The sequence below is a fragment of the Arachis hypogaea genome, chromosome 7 (genome assembly GCF_003086295.3).
Source record: "Arachis hypogaea cultivar Tifrunner chromosome 7, arahy.Tifrunner.gnm2.J5K5, whole genome shotgun sequence".
Classification (NCBI taxonomy): Eukaryota; Viridiplantae; Streptophyta; class Magnoliopsida; order Fabales; family Fabaceae; genus Arachis; species Arachis hypogaea.
The window spans coordinates 20,991,150-21,017,759 of record NC_092042.1 but is presented as its reverse complement, the minus strand read 5'-3'; the positions used below and the strand labels follow the sequence as shown (position 1 = coordinate 21,017,759).

The window sequence follows — 26,610 nt, the reverse complement described above, 5'->3', positions numbered from 1 at the left end:
GAGTAAAGTATCATTTTTGTCCCCAACGTTTAGGGTAAGTTCTAAAGTTGTTCCTAACGTTTCAATCGTCCTATTTAAGCCCCAACGTTTCAAAATTGATTCAATGTTGTCCTGTCGTTAGGGATCCGTTAACAGAATTGACGAAGGGACAAAATTGATACGATTTTGAAATGTTAGGAACTTAAATAGGACGAAAACGTTGGGGACAAAAACGATACATAGAAATAAATTTTAGTTTTATCCTTCAATAATATCAATTTTTTACTATACATAGTATTCAATTATTTTTTAATCACATGTAAGTAAATTACACTTAATCACATTACTTTTATTTTAAATAAATAAATTTTTTTATAATTTTAAACTTAAAGTTATAAGTTAATATAAAAATATAAAAAAATTATTTAGAATAAAAGTAACGTGATTAAGTATAATTTACTTAGATGTGATTAAAAAATAATTAAATATTATATACAGTAAAAATTAATATTATTGAAGGATAAAATTAAAATTTATTTCTATATATCGTTTTTGTCTCCAACGTTTTCGTTTTATTTAATCCTTAACATTTCAAAATTGTCTCAATTTTATCCTGTCGTTAATTTTGTTAACGATCCCTAACGATAGGACAACATTGAACCAATTTTAAAATAATAGAGACTTAAATAGAACAATTAAAATATTAAAATTAAAACTTATCCTAAACGTCAGAGATAAAAACAATAATTTACTATTTTAAATATTAACTCCTACTAGAAATTTATGCTGTGGAAACAAAAAAAATGAAAAAATTGAAAAGCATAGAGTACACGGGATCAAATCCAGCTACCCGCACGCAAGACAGTATTCCTGGCATTGGGTTCTGTAATTTTATCAGCTGCACCTGCGAAAACCAACCCCACGTGATCCTCGTGCCTGGACCACCACCACTGCACCATCTTCTTCTTCTTCTTCTTCTTCTTCATTCTTCAACCTTACTCTTCCAACCCAAACCCATTAACCCTATTTTGTTACACCCCCGGCGTACGTTAGCCTGCACCACTGAACACTCTCACCTCCCTCCTCCTTTTTCTCTTTCTCTCTCAGCAGCGGCACCACCAGCACCAAATCCCTAAAAGATGCCAACCACCCCCAACTCCATTTTCCTCAACCCCAAGCCTTCCTGATTCACCAAGGAACATCAGTTTCAGCCACAATTTCATGTCAATTTCAATTTCAATTTCATTTTGATTTCATTAAAGCGCAATGATGGGCTCTGAGAACCAGAGCTCCGAGGTTTCAGAACCCACAGAGCAAATGCACAACCTCGTACTCCACGACGAACACGACAACGACAATAACGACCACAACGGCGACGATCCCCTCGGCATCAAATCGTACACCAACTACCGCAGTGCCATGTCCACCCTTTCCGACACCCACCACCCTCTCGCCGACACCGATCCCCTCTTATCGCCGCCGTCGCCCCGCCGCCACCACTTCCCTGACACCTCCTCTTACATCGACCCTCCTTCCTATAACGACGCCGTTTTCAGCCCCTTCAACGGCGCTGCTTCCTCCGTCGATAGCCCCTCCGGTAGCTCCGACAGCCCCTCCTTCTCTGGATCTCGTTCCCCGACCTCGGAGTACATAAAGATCACCGTGTCGAACCCTATCAAGGAACAGGAGAATTCCAATTCCATCGTTCCCGGCGGTAACAGCTATGTTACCTACTTGATCACGACGAGGACGAACGTGCCAGAGTTCGGAGGGAATGAATTCGGAGTCCGGAGAAGGTTCCGGGACGTGGTCACGCTTTCCGACAGACTGGCAGAGTCGTACCGGGGCTTCTTCATCCCACCAAGACCAGATAAAAGCATAGTGGAGAGCCAGGTAGTTAGAAGTTTGTTACAATTTCAGTTGCTACTGACTAGTTCAATTCTGTTATACAGACTATACTTGATGAATTTGATGCATATAAATTTGGTAAGTTTGGTTGAGCAATACAATTTTCTCATTCACTTGTTTGAATAACAGGTTATGCAGAAGCAGGAGTTTGTGGAGCAGAGGAGGGTGGCCCTGGAGAAGTACCTGCGGCGACTTGCAGCACACCCCGTAATAGGAAAGAGTGATGAGTTCAGGGTGTTCCTGCAGGTTCAGGGGAAGCTCCCATTACCAACGACTACTGATGTGGCGTCGAGGATGCTGGACGGTGCAGCAAGGCTTCCCAAGCAGTTGATGGGGGAAAGTGTGATTGGGCCACAGGAGGTTGTGCAACCCGCGAAAGGGGGAAGGGATTTTATGAGGCTGTTTAAGGAGTTGAAGCAGTCGATGGCCAATGACTGGGGAGGTTCTAAGCCGCCAGTTGTGGAGGAAGATAAAGAGTTCCTTGAAAAGAAGGAAAGGATTCAAGAGCTTGAGCAGCAGATCACTAATGCATCTACACAGGTGTTCCTCTGCTCATGGAACTGTCAATTGTGTGTACTTATCAGTAACTTTTTTATTTTATCTTCCATGTGTCTGATAGCTTGTTTGATTTGTCTTGTAATATGTTTTGCAGAGTTTTTTTGACTCGATTATTATTTGTTACTGTGAATTTTTCTCATCATTGGCATATTTTGTGCAGGCTGAATCACTTGTCAAAGCTCAGCAAGATATGGGAGAAACCATGGGTGAACTAGGGTTGGCATTCATAAAACTGACTAAATTTGAGAATGAGGAAGCTGTCATGAACACGCAGAGGGTACGGGCTACGGACATGAAGGGCTTAGCAACAGCTGCTGTCAAAGCTAGCAGATTCTATCGAGAATTAAATGCTCAAACAGTGAAGCATTTGGTAAATTACGAAATCATTGTTTATATTATTTTCAACTTCGTACTTTGCTGATTTTCTGGTTTGGATGATCACTTTCAAACTCTATAAAATCAATTGCAAGTTGCAAATTTTCTTAAAGTGGTGGATTATAAGCTTTGCATGATTATAACCATACTAGGTATACATCAAAATCAGCTACTAAAGTTAGCCACTAGTGTAGAATACACATTGAAGTACAAAATACTCATTAAAATGAGTTAAACTACACATGTACACAAATATATAGTGGCTGATTTTTGGTGTGTACATAACATTTTTGTTATACGAACTATGTTCTTAGGCCTCAGCTTTTGCGTTAGTCTTCTCTTTGTCTATTGGATATATGAATACCACAAGATGCAATATTCTTATGACGATCGTGCTCATACCAAAGGACTACTCACCAAATAATTTGGCTTGGTCATTTTCCAATTTATGCATAGCAGGATACACTTCACGAATATCTTGGATTGATGTTGGCTGTCCATGGCGCATTCTCAGACCGTTCAAGTGCATTATTGACAGTGCAGACTCTCCTATCAGAACTATCCACCTTGCAGTCTAGAGCTGAAAAACTTGAAGTGGCATCATCCAGAGTTTTTGGGGGTGACAAATCAAGGATGCGGAAGTTAGAGGAGCTACAAGATACCATAAAAGTTACTGAAGATGCTAAAAACGTGGCAATTAGGGAATATGAGCGGATCAAGGTATGGCGAACATTCAAGTGTTCGTAAAATTTTATTTATTGTTTGAAGGTAGTTTTTCAACATTATATAGCTTTCTGGTTTGAGGACAGTGTGTGATCCAAATTTATATGAATTTCCAGTTAAAAGTATTTGTTGATGTTATCTATTTTTGATCCATTAAAGTTGTGCCTTTTTTGTTTTTTTTTTTAATAATTTCCTTGACAATTAAACACCTATAAATTGTAACAGGTGATTAATATGTGTTAGTGAAGTTGCACCACCTGATTAATATACATCACTGATCTCTTTATCAATAAGAATTAGTCTTACATCACTGTTATTGTTTTGATTTTATGTAAAAATTTATGGCAATACTTTTGGCTGCTGCTAGAAATTTCCAACTCAGCCTGATTTATAAGGGCTCTGTCTCCTATTTATGTTCAAAGTCTGTCATTTACAGATCCATTTCAAATTAACTTCACCATATGATTCTTAGCTATAGCTGAAATGTTTCAGACTTAATTATTTATCTTTGCTTACTCTTTATGGTTAAATCATTTAATCTTCAATTCTGAAATTGGTTGCAATGCGACTTTCCTTGCATTATGTTTTATGCAATTCTTATTTAATATACATGTTTTATTTTATTGCTGAATATTCAATTGGCTGATGGCGTGCCAAATTTTCAATGCAGGAGAACAATAAGAGTGAACTTGAAAGGCTTGATAGAGAGAGGCGAACAGACTTCTTAAACATGTTGAAAGGATATGTTGTTAGTCAGGTATGACTTAGTATGTTGTTTGAAAAGAGTATATATGACATGATATGTCACTCAATCAATCATAATTCTTCCTGCTCGTCTCTGAATGAAGCTCGTGAAAATTCGCGGCAAAATTTTTTCATTTCAAGTTCTAAGAATGAGTATAGTAGATTTTGATTCAGCTGCTTTTGAATTCAGTAGTGCATGCACGCTTCTGATTTAGTTCCTTACCATCTTTGTGAATTAACAAACAGGTGGGGTATGCTGAGAAAATAGCAAATGTATGGACAAAAGTTGTTGAAGATACTGGTGGATATGTGAAAGAAAGCACTTGATAACTGTGGCTGTAATTTTAAATGTTCATCTTTTATTCATTTATGTGCCACAATCTGGAAATACATTTGTACCTATGACAATAAACTAAAAGGAAGCACTCTCAGGTTTCTAGGTTCTCTCTTACACTTGTACTCCTCAGTTCTTACAACCTTTCTTACACATCAGTTAAAGGCATTCTTGATGTTGTAAATTCGCCTTTCTTGTTTTGTGTTTGACTGAATGCAGGTTTTGCAATTTTTTCCCCTTTTCTTTAAGCTGTGCAATATGATTTTTTTTTTATCTTTTTCTTTTCTTTTTGGTTACACTTGCTCCTCCACTATCTAGCATCACTTTTTAATTTGAGAAAAAGACAAATAGGTCTCTGACCTTTTGTCACGCGGATATTTTGGTCTTTGAGGATTGAAAAATATATTTACGTTCCTGATTTTCTCAAAACCAGGACATTTGGATCCTTCCGTGCAACTGAGATTGTGAAACGTAACGAAGATGTCTGATATGGATGCCGTTATGTTGACCTAGCCATAACGGTGTCCAACGTGGATGTGGCAGAATGGTTTAGGCACAAAAAAGTCCCCCAACCTTAAAATGACACCGTTCCATGCTCAACTCAGAAACCTGACCCGACATTGCAATCCCTCTTCCTTCTCATGCTCACTGAACCTTTTCCCTCCTCCATGGCTTCTTCAACGCTTGCTGAATGGCGACTGCCTTGCTGCTGTTGGTTGGAAATGGAAACGCTGCCCCCAACCTCTTCATTATCATCATCCGTTGGTTACTCTCCTTCACCTGCAATGTCATTGTTGCATTCCCTTTGAACCAAATTTCGCACCAGTCTTCTTCAAAGGACAATCATGAACATCGCCTGCCTCGCTGTTATTGGTTGGACTGGCAACTTTGCCCTCATTAACCGAGTAAGAATTTTAAAAGAAAAAAATGGACAGAAAAAAAAAAACAAGGAACAGAAAATTGAAGCAGGCATGTCACGTAGAGAATGAAGGTAGGAAGAGAGGGTGATGCTTATTCGAAGCAATTTGACAATGAAATCTTTGTTCGGATAAATTCGGTGGGCAAGTTGAATGCTAAGTTCAAAGACGCGTTGCAGCAAGAGTTCGTCCATAAGGATGCTAATGAACGAAAAAAATGTTACGAGAATTTTTCAGAGAAAACTAATCAAATACATGATGCATTCTCATAGTTGCGGCCGACGGTCATAAACGATCTTTGTAAGACCCAGAATTTTTGAAAAGTTGTTACAAGTTAATTTCAAATTATATATTTTTATTTATAGTTTTAAAGTTCATAAATTATTTTATTGCAGATAATTAAAGGTAATTTTGATTAATTGAATTTGAAATAAATTAAGATCTTTGTCGAAACTCGATAATCTTGGATTATTTTTCTATTTACTATTTAACGTCTTAGAAATGCAAAATAATAATGTTTAGATATTTATATTAGAATTTTAAATAATTTTATAATTTTTGAATTATTTCTTATATTTAAAATTATAAAATTAATAGCAGTAAAATAATAAAATTTTTATAGGATAATATTTTTATAAATAAATACTTTAGATTTTATTAATAAAAAAATTAGTTATAACGTAATATATTTTTAATTAAAATATTTTTATATCACAAATAATATTTTAAAATAATTTTAAAAATTAAATTAAATTTCAAAATAAATACCATATAACCTAAATTGATTTAGAAATTTTCAAAGCCTAGTTAACCCAAATATTTAATTCCATATCCAAACCCTAATTCTGGTTAAATCATTTTTTTTTTCTTTCTGTCCCAAATGAAACCTAGCTGCTATCCCCACCCCCCTTCAGCCACCGAATCCCTTTTTCCCCCAATACCAACACAGCAACTTCATGGAAGGGGAGAGAACCGACAGAGAAGAGGAGGAGGAGAGGGGGGCTGCACCAGCGCCACTGGGTTTCGCCACCAGTGCCGATGCCGCTGAAGTAAGAAGACGCCGAGCTGCTGCACGCGGGAAGCCGTTCTGTCGCCGCGCCCTGCCCAATTGAGGCCGCGGCTGCTGTCCGCAGGGTCGTCTTCGTCACGGACCGGAACTAAGGCGAGAGAGAAAGAGACTGATGGGAGGGCATGCACGCGAGAAGGGAGGAAGGCCTCGCGAGGAGCGTCGCGCCGCCGCTGCTGTCCGTGCCGGTGCCGTCGCCCTCGCCACTGGTCCACCTTGGAGCCGCCGTCGAAGCTGAATCACGGAGAGAGAGAGTTCGCGAGTCAGAGAGGGCTGCGAACCTGGAACCGCCGCGCCCAGTCACGTCGTCGCCGTCTCTGCCCAGCGGCGCCACTGGTGATGGGTTGCCGAGAAACTACGCCGCCATCGCCGGAAAAACACTTCCGCCGTCTTTGCCGCCGAAAACAGCCGCTGAGTCCTCTGTGTTGGTAAGCCCTTACAGCTTCTTTATCTGTTAAGTTCTCCATTACCATGAGAGTTGTGGCTAAGGTTGTTTGTGCTAAGAGTTTATCGCGAGTCGTCGCCGTTCTGGTCACTGGCTGTGGCGTTGGTGTTGCCGGAACCGCCATTTGTGCTGCCATTACTTGGCTCCCTCGAGTACGGCAAGCGTTTTTGTTTTGAAGAGTCCTTTAATGGCTTCTCTATTATCTTACGCTTAGGTTTTGTGGCGCAAATTGCTATAAGTTTGAGTCTCAGTTATTATATGTTGCGATTAGAATTGCTGTAGTTATTGCGAAAGTGGCTTGGAACTGAGGTTTTGGTTGCCGTCAATTCGGGTTGAGGCGTTTGGGCTGTGGTTTTGGGAATTGAGGTAGGGGCCTTTTCAGAAAAAGCATATTTTATTATACTGGAATTATTATATATGGATATTATGCGGTAAAATTGTAACCTTGAGTTATTGTATAAGTTTTATGTGATGTTGGTTGCCTTGAATGAATATGAATGCTTGTGTGACTAGATTATTATTCGATTTTGTAAAGCAGACTGTTATTGAAGTGCTTCTTTAAAATTGTTTCTTAAAAATTTGTTAAAATCAAATTTAATCTGTTGTAAAGGAATTGAGTTCGAATTTGTTTTTCTTGAAAGATGAGAATGATATGAATTTTCGGAATCGGTCTGATTTGAAATTGATTTGGTTTGGAACCCGTGGGAGGGGTTGTGGAATGGTTTGGTTGGGATCCAGAAAGGGTGGCAAAGTCCAAATTTTGAAGGAGATGCTGCCGAAATTTCTATAAAAACCTTAGACTTTGTTTGAAAAGTTATTTAGAAAGGTTTGAGATTTGAGAAATTGTATTATTTGATTTATTAAGAAAATAGTTATATTTTCGAGTTTCATTTATTTGAGAAAACTATGTCTTGAGTTCGATTTACTCAGAAAGGAATTACTTTATCATTTCGAATCACTGAAGAAAAGTTCTATGTTCCAAGATTGATTTTTAATATAAAAAGGGCTTATGCTTTTAGTTAGACTTAAAGGATTTCGTTCAGAGGAACTTTTAGTGATTTTGAAGGAAATTGGATTCTTGATTGAATAATTGCGTTTGTGACATTTTAGAAGAAGTCAGAGAATTGATTTTAAGGAGAAACCTGAAAGTGGTTTTGATTTAAATGAATCAGTTTCGTTTCAAGTGAATTGGCTTTGGATTGGGTTGGGACTTGTGACTTTATATGATCCGATTTTATAATAAACTCTGTTTTTATTTACTTAAACCAAAAATCTATGATTTTAAGAGTTTCAATGAATTTTTAAGAAATTGAGATAGGTTGTCCCTCCCTAAAGTCTCGAGACTCTGCTAAGAAATTTCTATACCAAATTCAGTTTTAGGATGATTGATTTTTGGAGCTTTCATAAGAGATTTTTAATTTGGTCTAGTTGCTGAATTGTTTGTAAGTTTAAGAAGGATGTTGTGGAAATATGGCTTGTTTTGAAAGAGGAAATTTCTTTTGAGAAAGATGGCTTATAAACTAGAAGTGATTTGAGAATGCGAATTTTGAAGTTAAGAATGCTTTGATAAAAGTGATTTACGGCTTGAATGATGATTTTATGAGTTTTATGATGTTGGATGGTGGAAGTGCTATTATGTTATGAGTCGGAACGGCTGTATATGATAATGAATTATGACTATTTGTGGAATATGTTATGAGCCATAATGACTACATATGATAATGAATCATGGCTGGTTGTGGAATACGTTAGGAGCCGAATGACTGAGTATGAATATGAATGGTTATTAAATTGTTAAAGTGATTGTTGCACTTCCAATTATCTGAGATACGAGTTTCATTGGGTGAGAGCAGTGGCTAGCCACCACGTGTTCCAAGTTGAGACTCGATACTCTGCTGACTCTATGTCGTAAGTGTGGCCGAACACTGTGAAAGTTCCGGATGAGCTCGCCCCTGTGAATATACACCGGTGAGGGTGTTGGATGTGAATTATGATTATGATTGTGAATAACTTGAGTTGGAGATGCACGACAAAGGGACAGTCCAATGGTTAGCTACCAGGACTTGTTGGGTTGGCTTTATAACCGACAGATGAGACTCATCAGCTATTAGGACAGGCAATCATCATTTGCATCTGTGACATTGTTTGGGTGTGCATATTGTACTTGGTTTGCCTATGTGATTAATTGTGTTTAATTGCTAATTGCTCTATTTGATGTAACTGCTTGTTTATGCTTGAGCCTCCTACTTGTGTTTGCGACTGAAACTTTGTTGAATTGTCGTGGATTGGCTGCTGTTTGGATTGTTTTGGGCCTAGGGTCATGGTTGATTATGAGATGGGCCGATGATTGGTTTTGGTTTTGTGTTCCTGATTTAGAAAAGTATGAAAAACTAATCTGGTTCAGCATAGATAAATCTTTTGAAAGGCTTTTGAATTTTCAAGAAATGAACCGTTTCCTCTTTCAGAGAAGATTTCAGATTTTCTTTATAGTAAACCTTTGCTTTTGAAAAGATGCATAAGGTGGTTAATAATCACTGTAACAATTTTATGTTGTGTATCCTATTATAGTAATTTTCAAAAATCCTCTACTGAGAACTCTTTCGAGGATGATGTTTTCACCCCCTACAATTTTCCCCTTTTTAAGATATGGACGCAGAAGTTATGAAGAGTTCATCTAGTTGTTGTCGTGATGTTTTGTATTGCTTTAGTTATTGCTTATTGTTCTCTCGCCTTTATCTTTATACATTTTGTAAGAGGGATAGAAATTGTATTGGTTAATACTTGTAAGATTATTTATTTAATATATAAACATATGTATGTACTCTTTTGTGACTTTTGTAAGTTGTATAGTATGTATGGATGTACGTTACCCAACAAAAGTATTTTGGAGCAGTATTGCAGTTTAAAGTTTTAAACATGCTCATATTTTAGTATTAAATAATATAAGAGTCGTCGTAATGTACGAGCTATCAGAGTAGTGTAGTCGGAAGCGTGAGCTTGATAGTTAGGGTGTTACAATCTTAGGAGAGGGTTTGGACAGGGACGATGTCGTTTTAGGGTTGGGGGATTTTTTTTCTTGCTAAACCTTTCTTCCACATCCACGTGGGACACCATTACGGCCATGTCAGGATAACATCATCCACGTCAGATATCTCCATTACGCTTCACAATCTCAGTTGGACAGAGGGATCCAAATGTCTTGATTTTCAGAAAGTCAGGAATGTAAATATATTTTATAATCCTTAAGGACCAAAATTTTCACGTGACAAAAATTTAAGGACTTATTTGTCATTTTCTCTTTTAATTTTAATATTAGAAAGATGGTTATGTTTTGCTTTGTTATTGAAAGTTGGTGTGTTTTACTCAGCTGTGGAAGTCATTTTCAAAAAAATTGGAGGGTCAGTTTTCGTTTACATGAAATTGGAGGGTCAGTTTTCATTCACATACCCATAAATTTCTTAATTTTGAATTTTAAATTTTTTATTTGCAAATTTGATTTACCAATTTGTCTTACAGTAAAAATAAAAAAAATTAACTATTCACAAATTGGGAGTTTTTTAATTTTGATATGGGGAAGGTGTTGGTGTTTTTCAACGTTATGGGGGTTTGGGGTGTTTAACGGAGATGTGACGGCGCTGTTAAGGAAATCGGTGGCACCGATGGGGGGAAGGAAATCGGTGGGACCGATTTCTTGGAAGGGGAGGTGCTGAAATCGGTGGCACCGATTGGTGACCCCTTGCCACACGTCGCGCATGCAGCTGACTCCCCTGGGTGGCCCGTGAGCCTTATCTGTATTTCACCCACCGTATACCCCTATCTCTTTCACTCTCCAACATTCTCTCTTTCACTCTCAACTTTCCCTTTCTACTTACTCTCAACCCCACTCTTTCACCATTGTTGGACCACCACAGCTCAGGGGAAAAATAAAATAAAAATACCAAAAAAAAGGAAAACTAAGGAAGTAAATCAATCGGAGCTTCATATTGTTAATTATCTTGGAGATCCAAATCATGTAAATTTTTTTTTAATAATTTTATTTAATGATAATAATAGTGATAATTTTAGATTTTATTAACAGTATATATTGTAATGACACTAAGTAGAAATTAGAAATTAAACATATATGTATGTATTTTATTATTAGGTGGTTAGAAATAGAAATAAAAATAGGAATAAACCTTGTATGTATGTATGTATGGAGATGAGATGAATGTTTGTTTGTTTGTACCGTGATGAAGATGAAGCCCTGGGTAATGTATATTATTTAAAAAAAAGAAAAAAGAAATGTTTGAAAAAATAGTACATGAAAGAAAAAAAAAATAAGATCTGTACATAATAAATTGGAATAGGGAGATATTGATATATTGTTATTATTATCAGTATTAGTAATCGAATTTAATTAATTATTACGATTAATAATGAAAATTTTATTAGTTATTTTATTTATGATCGTTAATTATTATGATTAATAATAAAATTAGTATATATACTGTTTGAATAATAATAATAATAAAAAATTAGTATGTTGTTTGGTTTATATAAATAATAATAATAATAATAATAATAAATAATAATGATAATAATAGAAAAATTAATATGTATGTTATTTGAATAATAATAATAATAATAATAAATTAGTATGCTTTTTTTTATACGAATAATAATAATAATAACAATAATAATAATCATAATAATAGAAAAATTAGTATGTATGTATGCTGTTTGAATAATAATAATAATAATAATAATAAAAATTAGTATGCTTTTTTTATACGAATAATAATAATAATAACAATAATAATAATCATAATAATAGAGAAATTAGTATGTATGCTGTTTGAATAATAATAATAATAATAATAATAATAATAATAATAATAATAATAATAATAATAATAATAATAATAATAATCAGAAATTAGTATGCTGTTTTTTTATTTGAATAATAATAATAATAACAATAATAATAATCATAATAATAGAAAAATTAGTATGCTGTTTTTTTATATGAATAGTAATAACGGACATGTTTGAATTGCTATTATGCTGGGAATTAGTTTTAATGGACATGTTAAGCATATTTGTGTTTTTGAATAATATAGTTATATTATATTTGTTCTTATACTGGAAAATGTGGTATTGTAGGCTTCAAGGATGTTGATGTGCGATCATTTACACCCGCCGGATCCATATAACCAAATTGTTGAGGCACAGTTATGCGAGACTGGATTTTATTATGTATCCCAAATTGGAGTTATTAAAGGCCAGTCAGCAATGATTAATGCTCTGATTGAGAGATGGCGGCCCGAGACTCATACTTTCCATTTTCCGGTTGGTGAGTGTGCCGTGACCTTGGAGGATGTGGCGGTAATTCTCGGTCTGCCAACAAATGGTCTTCCGGTTACAGGTCCGACCATGAGTAGCTTTGAGGCATTGGAAGCCGAGTGCTTGCACCAATTTGGAATTGCACCCAGTAAAAATGAATGTAGAGGGAGCTTTATAAAATTAACGTGGTTTAGGGGTGTGAGAGATCGTATAGTGTTGAATGATGTGCACATGCAGATGTATGTAAAGTGTCACATAATGTTGTTATTTGGGAAAGTTCTGTTTGCAGATAAGTCGGGTGCAGGGGTGCACTGGAAATTTTTACCGTTATTCCGCAACTTCGGTGGGATCATACAGTTTAGTTGGGGTTCGGCATGCCTGGCACACTTGTATAGATCATTGTGTAGGGCAACTCGTGTCGACTGCAAGGAGATGGACGGTCCACTGACACTGTTGGTCAGTTGGGCTTGGATCCGGCTACCATTTCTAGCGCCGATTCCTGGCAATCCCCGAGTGTTTCCAATTGCAAACAGGTAATTTTGATTAAAGTATGCATTGAAATAATTGATAGAAATTGTATTTTGTTTATGGTAAGATAAGTTAACAAATGGATTGTCCGTCTGCAGGTGGCATAACTGGGACCGTCAAAACTATGCCTACCGATATAAAACGCTTGCCCACTACAGGAGGTTGTTGGATGATCTAGAAGAAGGACAGGTATTGTGTAAAATACAAGTACCTTATGTAACTTCTTAAGTGAAGTAATTGTTGTGTAATCATCTTACTGGGAGATTTGTCCAGTTTGTTTGGCAGGCTTATGGCATTGGATACATCGACCCAGACGTAATTCCCTTAGCCATCCGTCATAATTCGGTGGTGTGGAGTGCCATAGTGCCACTTATATCTTTTGAATGCATCGAGTGACATGTAACTGATAGAGTCAGTAGGCAATTTGGATTGACACAGGGTGTTCCTAGTGAAGTGCAGGATCTAGGTGCATCACATGGAGAAGTTCTAACTGGACCTAAGAATCAAGATTGGGCCAATACCCACTCGCGTTGGGTGATGCAATGGACCAATCGATATAGTCACATTCTATCTGAAGACTTGGAGCATTTACATTATCCGTTAGAAATTTACATGCATTGGTACCGAGAGGCATATGGTGACCACCTGCAATTGTTGAACCTTGTTTTTGAAGAGAATCCAGAAGGTCCTCCACCACCACCACCACCACCGGCACCAGAACCGGAACCGGAACTGGTGGCCGTACCTCCACCACCCCCGCCACTGGAACCGCCACATCAGGGGGTTGAGTATTTTGCACCATATGTTCCTTACACGCATCCGTCTGATTATTACTCAGCGTCAGTCCCATCACACCAACAGTTTTGGGGTGGTCCACATTTTGAGTATGGAGAGCAACCTTCATTCAGTCAGCTACTTGGTTTCATGGCATCGGGGTCGCACCAGTCACATTCAGGTAATTATATTGACATTCCCACCGACCATCAAGCACATTTGGGTGGTATTACTCCAGCTAGGAGGTCATTGGATTTGGGATGTCGGGGTCGCACTTCATCTGATAATTCTGGTGCCAGAATGTCTGTTGACTCGAGCAGAAGTAATGAAGCGGCGGGAGGGATCATACAAAGTGGAAATCCTAGACGTATTCCGATGACTCTGATTCATGAGAGTCATAGAGCAGTTCATCAGGATGAGGTTGAGGATGAGTCTGAGGATGAGGGTGATGATGAGGATGAGTCTGAGGATGAGGGTGATGATCCTGATGAGTCTGAGGATGAGGGTGGTGATGAGGATGACGATCCTGCTGACGAGGATACAGCACCTAGTGCAGGTAAAACATAATGTTAGTAATGATTTGTATTTATATTTGTATTTGTATTTGTATTTATATTTGTATTTGTATTTGTATTCATATTTGTATTTGTATTTATATTTGTATTCATGGTGAACTTGTATTTATATTTATATTTGTATTTGTAATCCACAATGAACTTGTATTTGTATTTGTTGTGTTTTCATAGGTACGGCCACAAGTGAAAAAGGTAAAGGTTACAACCTTAGAGCTGATCCTCCACGTCGGAGTGCAAATCGGTATACACCATCCGCCTTTAACAGGATTGCAAAGAAGTGCAGAAAGTTATACAAAGATATGAAGTGGGCACCGAGGAAGTGAAGTTGTAACTAGTTAATTATTGAGAATGTTACCTAGGTTCTTACTACTATTTAAGAAATAATGTGTACTATTGACTTATTGAGTATGTTAACTAGGTTATTATTGTTAACTAGGTTGTTATTGTTGACTATGTTAATTTGGTTATTAGTATCTACTTATTGAGTATGTAGACTACATTGTTATTGTTGACTATGTTAATTTCGTTATTAGTATTTACTTATTGAGTATGTTAACTAGGTTGTTATTGTTGGCTATGTTAATTTCGTTATTAGTATTTGCTTATTGAGTATGTTAAATAGGTTGTTATTGTTGACTATGTTAACTAGTATTTACTTATTGAGTATTTACTTAATGAGTATGTTACGTAGATTGTTATTACTTCTTGCGTATCTTCTATCGTGTATGTTAATCAGGTTTGAAATGAATATAAGCACTGGTTGGTCAATTCAAATGTCAATGTCGTACATAAATGTAAATCCAAACGAAATGTAAAAAAAGGTAACTACTACTATTCGGTTGGACTTGCACTCGGTCCACCACTTTGACATCTAGTGCGACTATGGCCCTCGGCACCGCATTGCTTGCATCGCCTCGGGCGACGCAACATACGAGTGTCCATCTCATTCAAGAAGCGGGTCATCTTCGGCCGGCCCTTGGCTACCCGTCTGAGGAACGGGTTTCCAACGAATCTAGGTCCATGATAAGCAGGCCACGTTGCCGGATTTCCCAGTGGTCGAAACCTAGCCCTGTATACTCTTCGAATTTGGTCCATCTTGTAAACGTCATTAACGTACACTTTCCAATCCAACCTCTGATTTGCACAACACGCAAACACGTGCCTACACGGAATTCGGTCAACCTGAAATTCACCACAGTCACACCGATAGTGGCGCAGGTCAACTGCATACTCAACCCCACTAGGCATCTCGCGTACTTCGAAGACTTCATTTTCTCTATCAAAACAGCTAACCTGTATGTTACCTGATGCTCGTTGATTTGCATTCAGCTTGGTTGTCACCATCTCAGAGAATACAAGTCCAGCACTGATTCGGGCTTCATTCTCAGCTCTTTTCCTAGTGAACAACTCATTCAGTATGTAAAATGTCGCCTTAACAAGTGCAGTGACTGGGAGATTGCGTGCACCCTTTAAGACGAAGTTGATACATTCCACAAGATTGGTGGTCATATGACCCCATCGGTAACCACCATCAAATGCCAAAGCATACTGCTCACGAGGGATCCGATCAAGCCAATTGGTGTAAGCCTCACCCCGTTCCTTTAATCGTTCATAGCGCATCTGGTACTCCCTGGTCGTCCTTGAGTATCCTATGAAAAACATTCAGTCAACTATGAACACCAGTCTATTTGATCGTGCTTACAATAAATTAAAAGTTCATTGTATACAAACTTACCAATGTTGACGATAAGCTTCTGCAGGTAAGGTGCTTTGAACTTCCTCAAGAAGTTTGACTCAATATGCCTGATACAAAACATATGGAAAGCTCTTGGAGGAGACCACGCCCCATTACTTCGTTCAATAGCTGACCTAATCGAATCGTGTCGATCGGAGATTAGTCCGACACCATCACGGGTCACCACATGTTGACGCAGGTTGCTCAGAAAAAAGTGCCATGCATCAGAAGTCTCTCCCTCCACTATGGCAAATGCAATAGGCACGATGTTGTTATTACCATCTTGTGACACTGCAACCAATAAACAACCCTTGTATTTTCCATACAAATGAGTCCCATCCACCTGCACCACTGGCTTGCAGTGTCTGAAGGCCCTTATACAGGGGTAATAACTCCAGAAGACTCTATGTAGAACACGTATATCAGGAACCAAATCATCCCCCTGGTAAGCTGGCATTGTTTCAAAGTGAACCACTGCTGATGGCTCTTTGTGGCACATGGCCTCAAACCATATCGGCAAAGCTTCATACGATGCTTCCCAACTTCCAAAAATTGATTCGACCGCCTGCTGCTTTGCTAACCAAGCCTTGCGATAACTGATGGTGTAGTTAAACTTTGACTGGATATCAGCAATTACTGATTTTACCTTTATAGACGGGTCAACCTCTACCAACGGCTTTATTGCTTCTGCAACTGTCTTGGAATCCAGCTTCGAATGGTCTTGAGAAATAGTAGACCTGGTACAAGTATGACTTCCATTGTACCTCCTTATCTCCCAACAGTACTTCTTCTGCATTTTGGTTACCCTGATCAACCAGTCACAACCATTCCCATATTCTATACATTTGGCATAGAATGTCGTCGGTTCCGACTCATATACCCGATAGTCCACACCTCTCCGGATGGTATAATCTTTCATTGCCTTGATTACAGCCTCCCTTGAGCTGAATTCCATCCCCACTGTGAACTCACCATCCGCCACAACAGGAGGGGCTACATACATCAAAAGTAATAAATGATTCATTATGTACTCAGTAAGAAGTCCTTCATTACAACTCAATTAATAAACATACTTTACTAGGTAAGATCGTTATAGTCTTATTTTTCGCTATTCCATCTACGTAAACAACAATTAAATATCATTCACAACAAAGAACTATTAATTAATAAAAAAATCAAACGCTATGCTCACAAATGCCTGGTCACATATCATATACATTACTCATCTGACTTATCGATCTGCTACTTCAGAGATTCACGTAGCTAGCTAGGTTTACGCACCTGGATTCATATATTGCGGAAACTCCGGTGCGTGCATAGCCCCCAAATCCAACGACCGCATGAAAGAAGGCTCTTGAAACGGATGCAGGTTTGCTAGTGCATTTGCAACTTCCGCCACATCTGCGTTCATGGCGCCAACAGCTGCTTCTTCGTCCTCACCTGGACCGACGATCTCATAGTTACTTTCAAATTCATCTTCGCTTTCACTATTATAATCTTCCAACTCAATGTTACGGTCCGCTTCAGATTGCTCAAACTCAATATATAACTCGATGCACGATATTCGGTGGCGATTTTCCATGTACATTGAAAACATTTCCTGCATACTCGCTTCGTCCATCACATACTTGGTCTGAAATTGAACAAACCCGCCAAACACAGGTAAAGGATACCTGTACAAAATACACGATATTCTCCTACATCTTTGCGTGCCTATCTTCTCACAAATCACACCTTTCAACTCCTCAAATGACAATGTGAACGGAATAACAACATCTAATGGATTTTCACACACAAATTGAACTCCCTCATATGTTTGTAATAAGATCTGTCCGTAATAATAAATCTTCAATACAACTCTATCATCCATAACACTATCTATTCTCAGCCTCACAGAATTTTTTTTTTACAAAAATGAAAGAGAAGAATCAGAGAAGAGAAGAGAAGAGAGGAGAAGAGGATGAACATTAGCGGACGAGGAAGAAATGGGGCTTCTGTGATACCACCATCCGCTTTTTGTGTTGACTAAGGGCAAATCGGAGAAACCGACCGCTGCACACCCAAATCGGTGGGTCCGATTGGTGCACCCCGGATTAAAATAAAATTAGACCACCCACAAATCGGTGGCACCGATTTCATACCCAACAGCCTCCCCTTCCACAAATCGGTCCCACCGATTTCACCTCTCACTCACACAAGTCGGTGGTACCGATTTCTCCTACTTCAAATCGGTGCCACCGATTTCTTCCCCCAAAATTCCAAAAACGCAACGCCGTCATAACATTGTAAATCACCCATAATCATCATATTCCAGCATAACTCATACCCCAATATCATATCTAAAAAAATCTGCCACAAATTGGACCATTCGATTTATGCATTCTCAAATATGAACTTATCACTCTAAAAATTTTACCTTCATATTTTAATTGAAATTTTATCTAACTCCAAATCGGGGTCTCATTTGATTTTTGCAATAAAAAAATCACCTCTATATTTTCCTTGACTAACAATAACACAATAACAAATTAAAGTATTTTAATGGATTTTTTACATGATTTTTTACCATAACATCTTTGACTTGGATTTCAATAAATTTTTACAAATTAAAAGCCTTTTTGACTTAGATATACGAATTAAAATATTATTTTTATTATTATTTATTATTTTCATTATCAACTAGGTTTTATAATTTAAATGTTAGAATTAGTTATAGTGAAATTAATTTCTTTTATCTATACAATTATTTATTTTACAATTTTAATTCCGAAATTTCTAAAATATTTTATAGGATTTTTTTCTATTATAAAATAAAAAAATTTTATTTTCCAAAGAAAATGATTGAAATTTTAATTTTCAGAATCTAGCTTTTTTTTTGTGAGGGCAAGTTCGCCATAAACCCCGATAAATTCAATAAAATTCATAAAGTTTGTCATAACCCGGACGAATTTCAAATTCCTAAACTTCACAACTCGCAATTCACAACCGGCAATGACAACTATTATCATCGACAGTAGGAGTATATTGAAGTACACAGGAATAAGTTGTATTTAACAATGGTGTAGTAGGAATGGTGCTCCCCAACACCTTAATTTTGAAAAAATCTAGTTTGATTTAATTTGGGTGAGAAAGAAAGTTATGGAGTTAAATACTGTATAGACAGTAAGCATGACTTCTTCAATATTGCCGACGCGGCCATAGCAACCATTATCAAAATACACAAGAGTACACATGAATAAGCCATATTTAACAATGGTATAGTAGAAATTATGCTCCCCAACACGAAAAACTTAGAAATTTGAAGTTCGCCGGAGGTATAGCGAACTTTATGAATTTTATAGAGTTGGCTAGGGTTACGACAAACTTGCCCAGACAAAAAAAATTCCGAAAATTAAAGTTAAATTTTTTTTTTGGAAAATAAAGTTTTTTATTTTAGGTTTAATTATTCTGTTGGTCCTTATAATTTCAACAAATTTTTAATTAGGTCCCTATATTTTTTTTCTTTTTAATTGGGTCCATACACTGCTTTAATTTTGTAGTTAAGTCCTTCCTAGTATAAAAAATATTAGAATTAACTGAATATTTCTTCGCAAATTGAAGGTATTTATAATTAAAAACTTAATTAAATCTTTGACTACATGTATTTTGGTAAAAATATTATGTTAATTTTAACATTTTTAACATAAAAAGACGTAATTACAAAATTAAAAGCAGTGTAAGGACCCAATTGAAAGAAAAAAGTACAAGGACCTAATTAAAAATTTGGTGAAATTATAGGGACCAACAAAGTAATTAAACATTTATTTTATAATAAAAAATCCTATTTTATAATATCTATCTATATAGTTATTTATTTATTTTCATATTAGTAATAAACTTAAAAATAATTATATTTATAAATTTTATTTTAGTATAAATAAAATTTTTTGCTCCCAAAATTTTTTTTCAAACTCCGCCACTGGCCTCATGTAAAATATAGTGTATTTATATATACTTATATGTATTGGTTTGAGTAAAATGCCAAATTTATCTCAAAGATCATTCATTTTTTAAATTGGTTTCCGAATTTTCTTAATCAAATTCGTCTTTAATAAATTTTAAGCTACTCACATTAGTCATTCTACACTTCTATTACTAATAATAATTTCAAAATTTGTTAAGCATAAATTTATTATGTTAGTAGCCAATTAGGACTACCAAGTATATACTATCGTTAGTGTGCCACACTAACGATAGTATATACCTGGTAGTCCTAATTGGCTACTAACATAATAAATTTATGCAATTATACCAAATCATTTCTAAATTAAGGGAATCCCATGGAATATGCGATGCCCTCCAAAAGTTAAAATCTTTATTTGGAGGCTACTTTACAATAGGATTCTAGTCTAGTACATCCACGTTAGATTCTAAAATGTAGAAGACTTGTGCCCTAGGGAGAGACTACTCTTCACTGCCCCCTTGCAAAATAGGCTTGGCAAATCTCCACCTAAGTGCGGCGTCAATAGTCAATGACAATCAAGAACCTTAGTGGTGGTGGTTAGAATTGGGTTAGCTTGTAAGAAGGCGACTGCAAGAAAAGAAAGATCTAACGATGGCAACAATGCTAGTCTGGGCAATTCAGCGAGGAAGGAATGCCAAAATTTTCGAAGGAAGGGACATCACTATATTCATTTTATCTAATAAAATTAATAAATGACTAGTTTTGGAAAAAAATATTACCAACTGGTTATGATGTATAGACACTAACATGGACACAGTATACGATACGATACGAGATACGGGACACGCAGACATGTGAATTTAAAATTCTTATAAGACAGAGATATGAGATATATATAAAATATAAAGTATTTTTTAGATAAATTGAAATAATATTTAATATTTTATTAATATTAAAATATAAATTATTTTTTAATTATTTTTAATTTTTTTTAATTATATAAAATATTTAAAATATATTTTGTTCTAATAATTAATAATATATACTATTTCTAAACTCATTTCAAGAATACATATTAAGAATAAGGCTAGACACGCAGACACGTGATGGTATTTAGGTATGTCCAATTGTGTTTGAAGAAGAATTTTTTATTTTTTATTAAGACACAGTTGGACATAGAAGACACGGGTGTTGGATGAGTATAGATATGTGTCATGTCCAAAATGTGTCCGACACAAAAACACGACAAATAAAAAAAAAGTGTTCATACTTCATAACTAACTAACAATTGGAATTAATTATTTATAATAATTTAATTAAAATAAATTCAATATAACAAGAAGGGCTAAATTGTGCATCAATAATGCAATTATCAAGTATTTCTAAAGATTAAAAAGATTATTACATAAACATGTTATAATAGGACTTGATGACGCAATCGACCATTAAGAAATTTTGTTATATCTTTTGTTATGTCGAAATAAGTCAATTTGGTAAGTTAATGAGATATTTAGCAAGACTTGAGTTCTTATATATGTAGGATGAACCTAATATTTTTCATTATTTAAATTTCTTTCGTAGTCACATGGGTTTTTCGCATATTCAAAATAAAAAATGTTCTCATTTAGCTACTGAGATTTATTTATAAATAAAATTAAATAAGACACAAAAATATCAATTTATTTTTTCAGACGAGAAACATAAACAAATACGATATTTTTAAATTTTAATAAGTGAAAATCTCTTAATTAAATACATAAATATTTCCATCCAAGTACACCCTTGTGATTGTTTAAGTACTTACCAAAAAAAGTAAATAAAACAAATTAAACCTCTTCTTCCTTTCATTATTTAATTTTACCTCATGCTATAACAATAAAAGAGTTGTCTTTCCTATTACAGTTATAAATATCTTTAATCAGTTTTATTTTTTACTGTTTTGTATTTATACATTGTTGCAAGTGATGAATTTTTAGCCAGTTTTACCTAGAATAACCAAAATATGCCTTCAAATATAACTAATTTTCATAAAAGAGAACTAACTAGAATACCAATCTAAGCATTTCTATTCTCTATAAAATGATGTCTCATCTTGTATGTGTAACCATAGTTAATAATCAAGGAACAAGCTAAAATGGTCGCAGCAGATATGAATATTTCTATGAGAGCAGGAAGCTTCAATTACTTAGAAAAACATCCTGAGCGTAGAATATCAATTTTTCAAAACTCTTACATTGTTGCAATTACTTTCACTGCTGGCATTGGAGGTCTTTTATTCGGCTATGATACTGGTATGTATATATGCATTTGAATTCAATTAGAGAGCTAATTTTAGTATTTTTTTTAATTTTAAATTTTAAACCCTGAATTTTAAACTCTTTACTCAATTCTAATCTTAAACTCTAAATTTTTCAAAGATAAAAATTTAAAAAAACTAATTTTTCAATTAAAGAATCAATTAATATTGACTATCAGGTGTGATATCAGGTGCCCTCTTGTATATAAAAGAGGATTTTGAACAGGTCAAGAATAGTTATTTTTTTCAGGTAATAAGCAAATTGTTAGATTATTCAGTCAAACATGTCAAAAAAAAATTAAGCATTTATTAAAAAAATATAATTACTTCTATAATTACAAACTGTTAGATTATTCAGTCAAGCATGTCAAATTATCTGATAATTCACGATATCATCTCCACATAACCTTAAAATAAAGTCTCAAAAAAAAATCTTACAAATACAAGACCGACCTAAGTGAAAAAAAATAAGACATCCAGTATGATTTAACAATGCTAGGCTTTTTGAAATAGATTGAAAATTATGAAAAATGTAAGAAAAAGAAGAAGAATTCAATAACCTATACATGAATGTTAGTTTTTGTTTTGGGCGCATAATATGATATCTATTATTATGGCGTCTATACAGTAACTTTAATTTTTGTAAAATATTGTAAAATTTAAAATAATATTTTTTATTATCAAATAATTCTTTTAAATATGATAGCCACCATAATCATCATAATAATAACCATAGACTCTACTTTTTATTTTTATGTTTTATATATTTGTGTGTATTTATGTGTTCATATTTGCAGGAACTTATTGTTGCTATGGCCTTGGTTGGTGCAATATTTGGTGCTACCATTGGCGGTTACATTAATGATGTTTTAGGGCGTAAGATGGCTATTATAGTGGCAGATTTTTGTTTTGCCGTAGGATCACTTATTATGGCTATTGCACCAAATCCTTATGTTATTATAATAGGCCGTTTTTTGGTTGGCCTTGGTGTTGGTGCAGCTTCTGTTACTGCTCCTGTTTATATTGCAGAAGTATCACCATCTGAAATAAGAGGAGGATTAGTTGGCTTCAATGCTCTTATGATTACGGGTGGACAATTTCTTTCATTTGTCATCAATTATGCCTTGACAAAGGTTAGCGTACATAATTTACTAACCACCACTAGATTGTTAATAACAAGTGTAACAAAAATAATAACAGTTTTTCTTGTTAAATACTCAATCATAATTTTATAATATCTAATTAAATCTGTTAGAGATATAATTATTTATGTATTTTTTCTTTAAATTTAAATTCTTGGGCGAAGTAATTTTACAACATGGTATCGTAGTTTCTATAATTTAAAGGTCTAGAATTCAAACCTTGTTGACTCCAAAAGAAAGAATTTAATATAAGACAAATAAAAAGAGAATAATGACCTATATATGTAAAAATTAAGGTAAACACACCATATGTTTTTGAGAAGAAGAATGTATTAGATATATAATCATTCATACACCTCCTCCTATCAATTTAACTTTTTAGTAAAAATAATTTCCTGATAAAATCATTTTTTGCATCTAGGTCCCGGGTACGTGGCGTTGGATGCTCGGAGTTGCAGGCTCACCTGCAGTGGTCTAATTAGTTTTTATGATCTTTCTCCCCGAATCCCCGAGATGGCTCTATTTTAAGGTAAAACCTATACATGCCAATACATGTAAAACATGTTCCAAATTCATTGTTATTCTTCTTGTATGTGAATTTTTTTCTTTAACCTACAGAATAAGAAAGAAGCAGCCGCTAATGTTCTATCCAAGATTTACCCATCACCTCGTTTAGAAGATGAAATTGAGATTCTCGAATTTCACTTGGAGAAAGAACAAAAAAATAAGGTCAAAGTTAACTACAGTGATGTGTTCAAGTTGAAAGAAATTAGAGTTGCGTTTATATGTGGGGCTGGACTTCAAGCATTCCAACAATTCACCGGTATTAGCATTGTCATGTATTATAGTCCAATAATAATCCAATTAGCTGGGTTCAAATCAAACGACGCTGCATTGTTCTTGTCCCTCATTGTTTCTGGCTTGAATGCCGGTGGCACAATTCTCGGAATCTATCTTATCGACGCTTCAGGCCGCAAAAAGCTTACTCTTGGTAGCTTATCAGGTGTGGCTATAGCCTTGACCATCTTCTCTGTGGCATGCTTTATTATAGGACATGGCAATGCTAGTCAAGTATATGCGTGGCTTGCAATTGTGGGTTTGGCTTTGTATATCATATTCTTTGCCCCTGGTATGGGTCCTGTGCCATGGGCAGTGAACTCAGAGATTTATCCTGAAGAGTATAGAGGAATATGTGGTGGCATGTCTGCAACTGTGAATTGGATTTGTAGTGTTATAATGTCTATTAGTTTTCTTTCAGTAGTTGATGCCATAGGACTTGGTGGGAGTTTCATGATTCTCTTGGGAGTCACTGTGGTTGCAATTGTTTTTGTGATCATCTACATGCCAGAGACAAAAGGATTGACCTTTGAAGAAGTTTCAAACATTTGGAAGGAAAAAGCCTACGGAAAAGACAAAAACGACATAAGTTTAGTTGAGAAAACAATTACATGAATTTGCTTTTAGTAATTACTATTGCATAACTCGTTTTCATTCTTATGTATTGTTATTTGTTGATTAACAATCATTGTTTATTGATCGTTTTATGTGTACACAAAATGAGTCACTATATTGTTAAAAAATTATAATTTTTAATTTATTTGTGGGCAATACATATAATCAATTATAATCACATTAGCTATTTTATATTATATGATTTATATATAGTTAATCTCATTTATGGTTATAAATGTTAAATAGAATAAATCATTATTACTTTTGATTTGAGTTTAAATGAGAGTAAAATCAGATATTCTATTTTACTTGGGCCTTTAGGGTTTAATGAAAACCAATAACTAAGTATAAATAGAACTCCAAGCTTTTGGTTCCTACATACCAAAATCACTTTGTAACCGTGGCTCCATTAGAGAGTTGTTATTTAGCATAAAATAAGAATTTGGTAGATTTTGGTTGAAGAAGATTAAAGAATCACACATTAAGATTAAGAACAACAAATCAAGATAGTGATCGTGAATGTAGGTACGCCTCCGCTGTCAGATATCTTTCACAAAACCAGGACATTTGGATCCTTTTGTCCAACAGAGATTGTGAAACGTAACGGAGATGTCTGACGTGGATGCTGTTATGTTGACATGGCTATAACAGTGTCCCACGTTGAAGTGGCAGAAAGGTTTAGGGACAAAAAAGTCCCACATCCTTAAAACAACACCGTTCCATGCTCAACCCAGAAACCCGACCCGACATTGCAACCCATCTTCCCTCTCACGCTCGCTGAACCTTTTCCCTCCTTCATGGCTGCTTCAACACTCGTTGAACGCTAACTGCCTTGCTGCCGTTGGTTGGAAACGGAACGCTGCCACCATCTTCTTCGTTATCATCATCCGTTGGTTACTCTCTCATTCACCTGCATTGCCACTGTTGCATTTTCTTTGAACCAAATTCCACACCAGCCTTCTTCAAAGGACAATCATGAACATCGCCTGCCTTGCCACTATTGGTTGGACCGGCAACTCTGCCCTCATTAACCAAAGACATTATTTTAAAAGAAAAAAATAGACAGAAAAGAAACAAAAAGGAACAAGAAATTGACGCTCGCATGTCATGTAGAGAATGAGGGTAGGGAGAGAGGGTGGTGCTTACTCGAAGCAATTTGACAATGAAATCCTTGTTCGGATGAGTTCGGTGGGCAAGTTGAATGCTGATTTCAGAGACGCATTGCAGCAAGGGTTCGTCCATAAGGATGCTAATGAATGAAAGGATGTTACAATAAATTCTTAGAGAAAACTGATCAAACACCTAATACATTCTCATAGTTGCGGCCGGCGGTCAAGGATGATCTTAGGAGGGGGTTTATACAGGAATGATGTCGGTTTAGGGTTGGGGGACTTTTTTTTCGCTAAACCTTTCTTCCTCATCCACGTGAGATACCATTACGGCGACGTCAGCATAATGGCATCTACGTCAGATATCTCCGTTACGTTTCACAATCTCAGTTGGATAGAGAGATCTAAATGTCCTGATTTTCAGAAAGTCAAGGACGTAAATGTATTTTCCAATCATTAGGGACCAAAATTTTTGCGTGATAAAAGGTTAGGGACCTATTGTCATTTTCTCTTTTAATTTTAATATTGGAAAGATGGTTGTGTTTTGCTTTGTTATTGAAAGTTGGTGTGTTTCACTCAACTGTGAAAGTCATATTCAAAGATATTAGAGGGTCAGTTTTCATTTACATGAAATTAGAGTCAGTCTTCGTTCACATGCCTACAAATTTTTTAATTATGAATT

The 26,610-nt window shown here is 35.6% G+C and overlaps 4 protein-coding genes and 1 pseudogene across 5 annotated transcripts; 4 read left to right on the top strand and 1 right to left on the bottom strand.

The window, feature by feature from the left end:
- The first annotated feature begins 767 nt into the window (after nt 1–767).
- Nucleotides 768–4,864, top strand: LOC112702748 (sorting nexin 2B). 2 transcript variants are annotated; one of them, XM_025753905.3, is made up of 6 exons: nt 768–1,872; nt 2,017–2,427; nt 2,606–2,815; nt 3,280–3,540; nt 4,214–4,300; nt 4,534–4,864. In XM_025753905.3, the coding sequence occupies exons 1-6, from the start codon at nt 1,246–1,248 to the stop codon at nt 4,612–4,614; spliced, it is 1,677 nt and encodes a 558-aa protein (XP_025609690.1). In that variant the 5' UTR covers nt 768–1,245; the 3' UTR covers nt 4,615–4,864. The 2 variants fall into 2 exon arrangements, with proteins under 2 accessions (XP_025609690.1, XP_025609689.1); XM_025753904.3 differs by having other exon boundaries at nt 3,277–3,540.
- A 1,504-nt stretch (nt 4,865–6,368) lies between these two features.
- On the top strand, nt 6,369–13,415 carry LOC112701266 (serine/threonine-protein phosphatase 7 long form homolog). The gene is made up of 4 exons (XM_025752045.3): nt 6,369–7,032; nt 12,195–12,907; nt 13,001–13,091; nt 13,176–13,415. The coding sequence occupies exons 1-4, from the start codon at nt 6,730–6,732 to the stop codon at nt 13,296–13,298; spliced, it is 1,230 nt and encodes a 409-aa protein (XP_025607830.1). The 5' UTR covers nt 6,369–6,729; the 3' UTR covers nt 13,299–13,415.
- A 24-nt stretch (nt 13,416–13,439) lies between these two features.
- LOC140172907 (uncharacterized) lies at nt 13,440–14,807 on the top strand. Its single transcript, XM_072199269.1, has 2 exons — nt 13,440–14,232; nt 14,423–14,807. The coding sequence occupies exons 1-2, from the start codon at nt 13,440–13,442 to the stop codon at nt 14,572–14,574; spliced, it is 945 nt and encodes a 314-aa protein (XP_072055370.1). The 3' UTR covers nt 14,575–14,807.
- Nucleotides 14,808–15,082: 275 nt separating this feature from the next.
- On the bottom strand, nt 15,083–17,856 carry LOC112701265 (uncharacterized). Its single transcript, XM_025752043.1, has 3 exons — nt 17,268–17,856; nt 15,987–16,979; nt 15,083–15,900 (listed from the first exon to the last, which is right to left on the bottom strand). The coding sequence occupies exons 1-3, from the start codon at nt 17,854–17,856 to the stop codon at nt 15,083–15,085; spliced, it is 2,400 nt and encodes a 799-aa protein (XP_025607828.1).
- Nucleotides 17,857–22,063: 4,207 nt separating this feature from the next.
- On the top strand, nt 22,064–24,819 carry LOC112701264 (inositol transporter 1-like; annotated as a pseudogene).
- The last annotated feature ends 1,791 nt before the right edge of the window (nt 24,820–26,610 follow it).

Bases quoted from the DNA above. Each gene is read 5' to 3' on its own strand.
- LOC112702748 (XM_025753904.3), top strand. From the start codon at position 1,246: ATGATGGGCTCTGAGAACCAGAGCTCCGAGGTTTCAGAACCCACAGAG. The intron at 1,873-2,016 runs GTAGTTAGAAGT...TTTGAATAACAG, and splicing joins AAAGCATAGTGGAGAGCCAG to GTTATGCAGAAGCAGGAGTT. The intron at 2,816-3,276 runs GTAAATTACGAA...ATTTATGCATAG, and splicing joins CTCAAACAGTGAAGCATTTG to CAGGATACACTTCACGAATA.
- LOC112701266 (XM_025752045.3), top strand. From the start codon at position 6,730: ATGCACGCGAGAAGGGAGGAAGGCCTCGCGAGGAGCGTCGCGCCGCCG. The intron at 7,033-12,194 runs GTAAGCCCTTAC...GTGGTATTGTAG, and splicing joins CCGCTGAGTCCTCTGTGTTG to GCTTCAAGGATGTTGATGTG. The intron at 12,908-13,000 runs GTAATTTTGATT...GTCCGTCTGCAG, and splicing joins GTGTTTCCAATTGCAAACAG to GTGGCATAACTGGGACCGTC.
- LOC140172907 (XM_072199269.1), top strand. From the start codon at position 13,440: ATGCAATGGACCAATCGATATAGTCACATTCTATCTGAAGACTTGGAG. The intron at 14,233-14,422 runs GTAAAACATAAT...GTGTTTTCATAG, and splicing joins GGATACAGCACCTAGTGCAG to GTACGGCCACAAGTGAAAAA.
- LOC112701265 (XM_025752043.1), bottom strand. From the start codon at position 17,856: ATGGATGATAGAGTTGTATTGAAGATTTATTATTACGGACAGATCTTA. The intron at 16,980-17,267 runs GTGCGTAAACCT...TGATGTATGTAG, and splicing joins TCCGCAATATATGAATCCAG to CCCCTCCTGTTGTGGCGGAT. The intron at 15,901-15,986 runs GTAAGTTTGTAT...TGTTTTTCATAG, and splicing joins GAAGCTTATCGTCAACATTG to GATACTCAAGGACGACCAGG.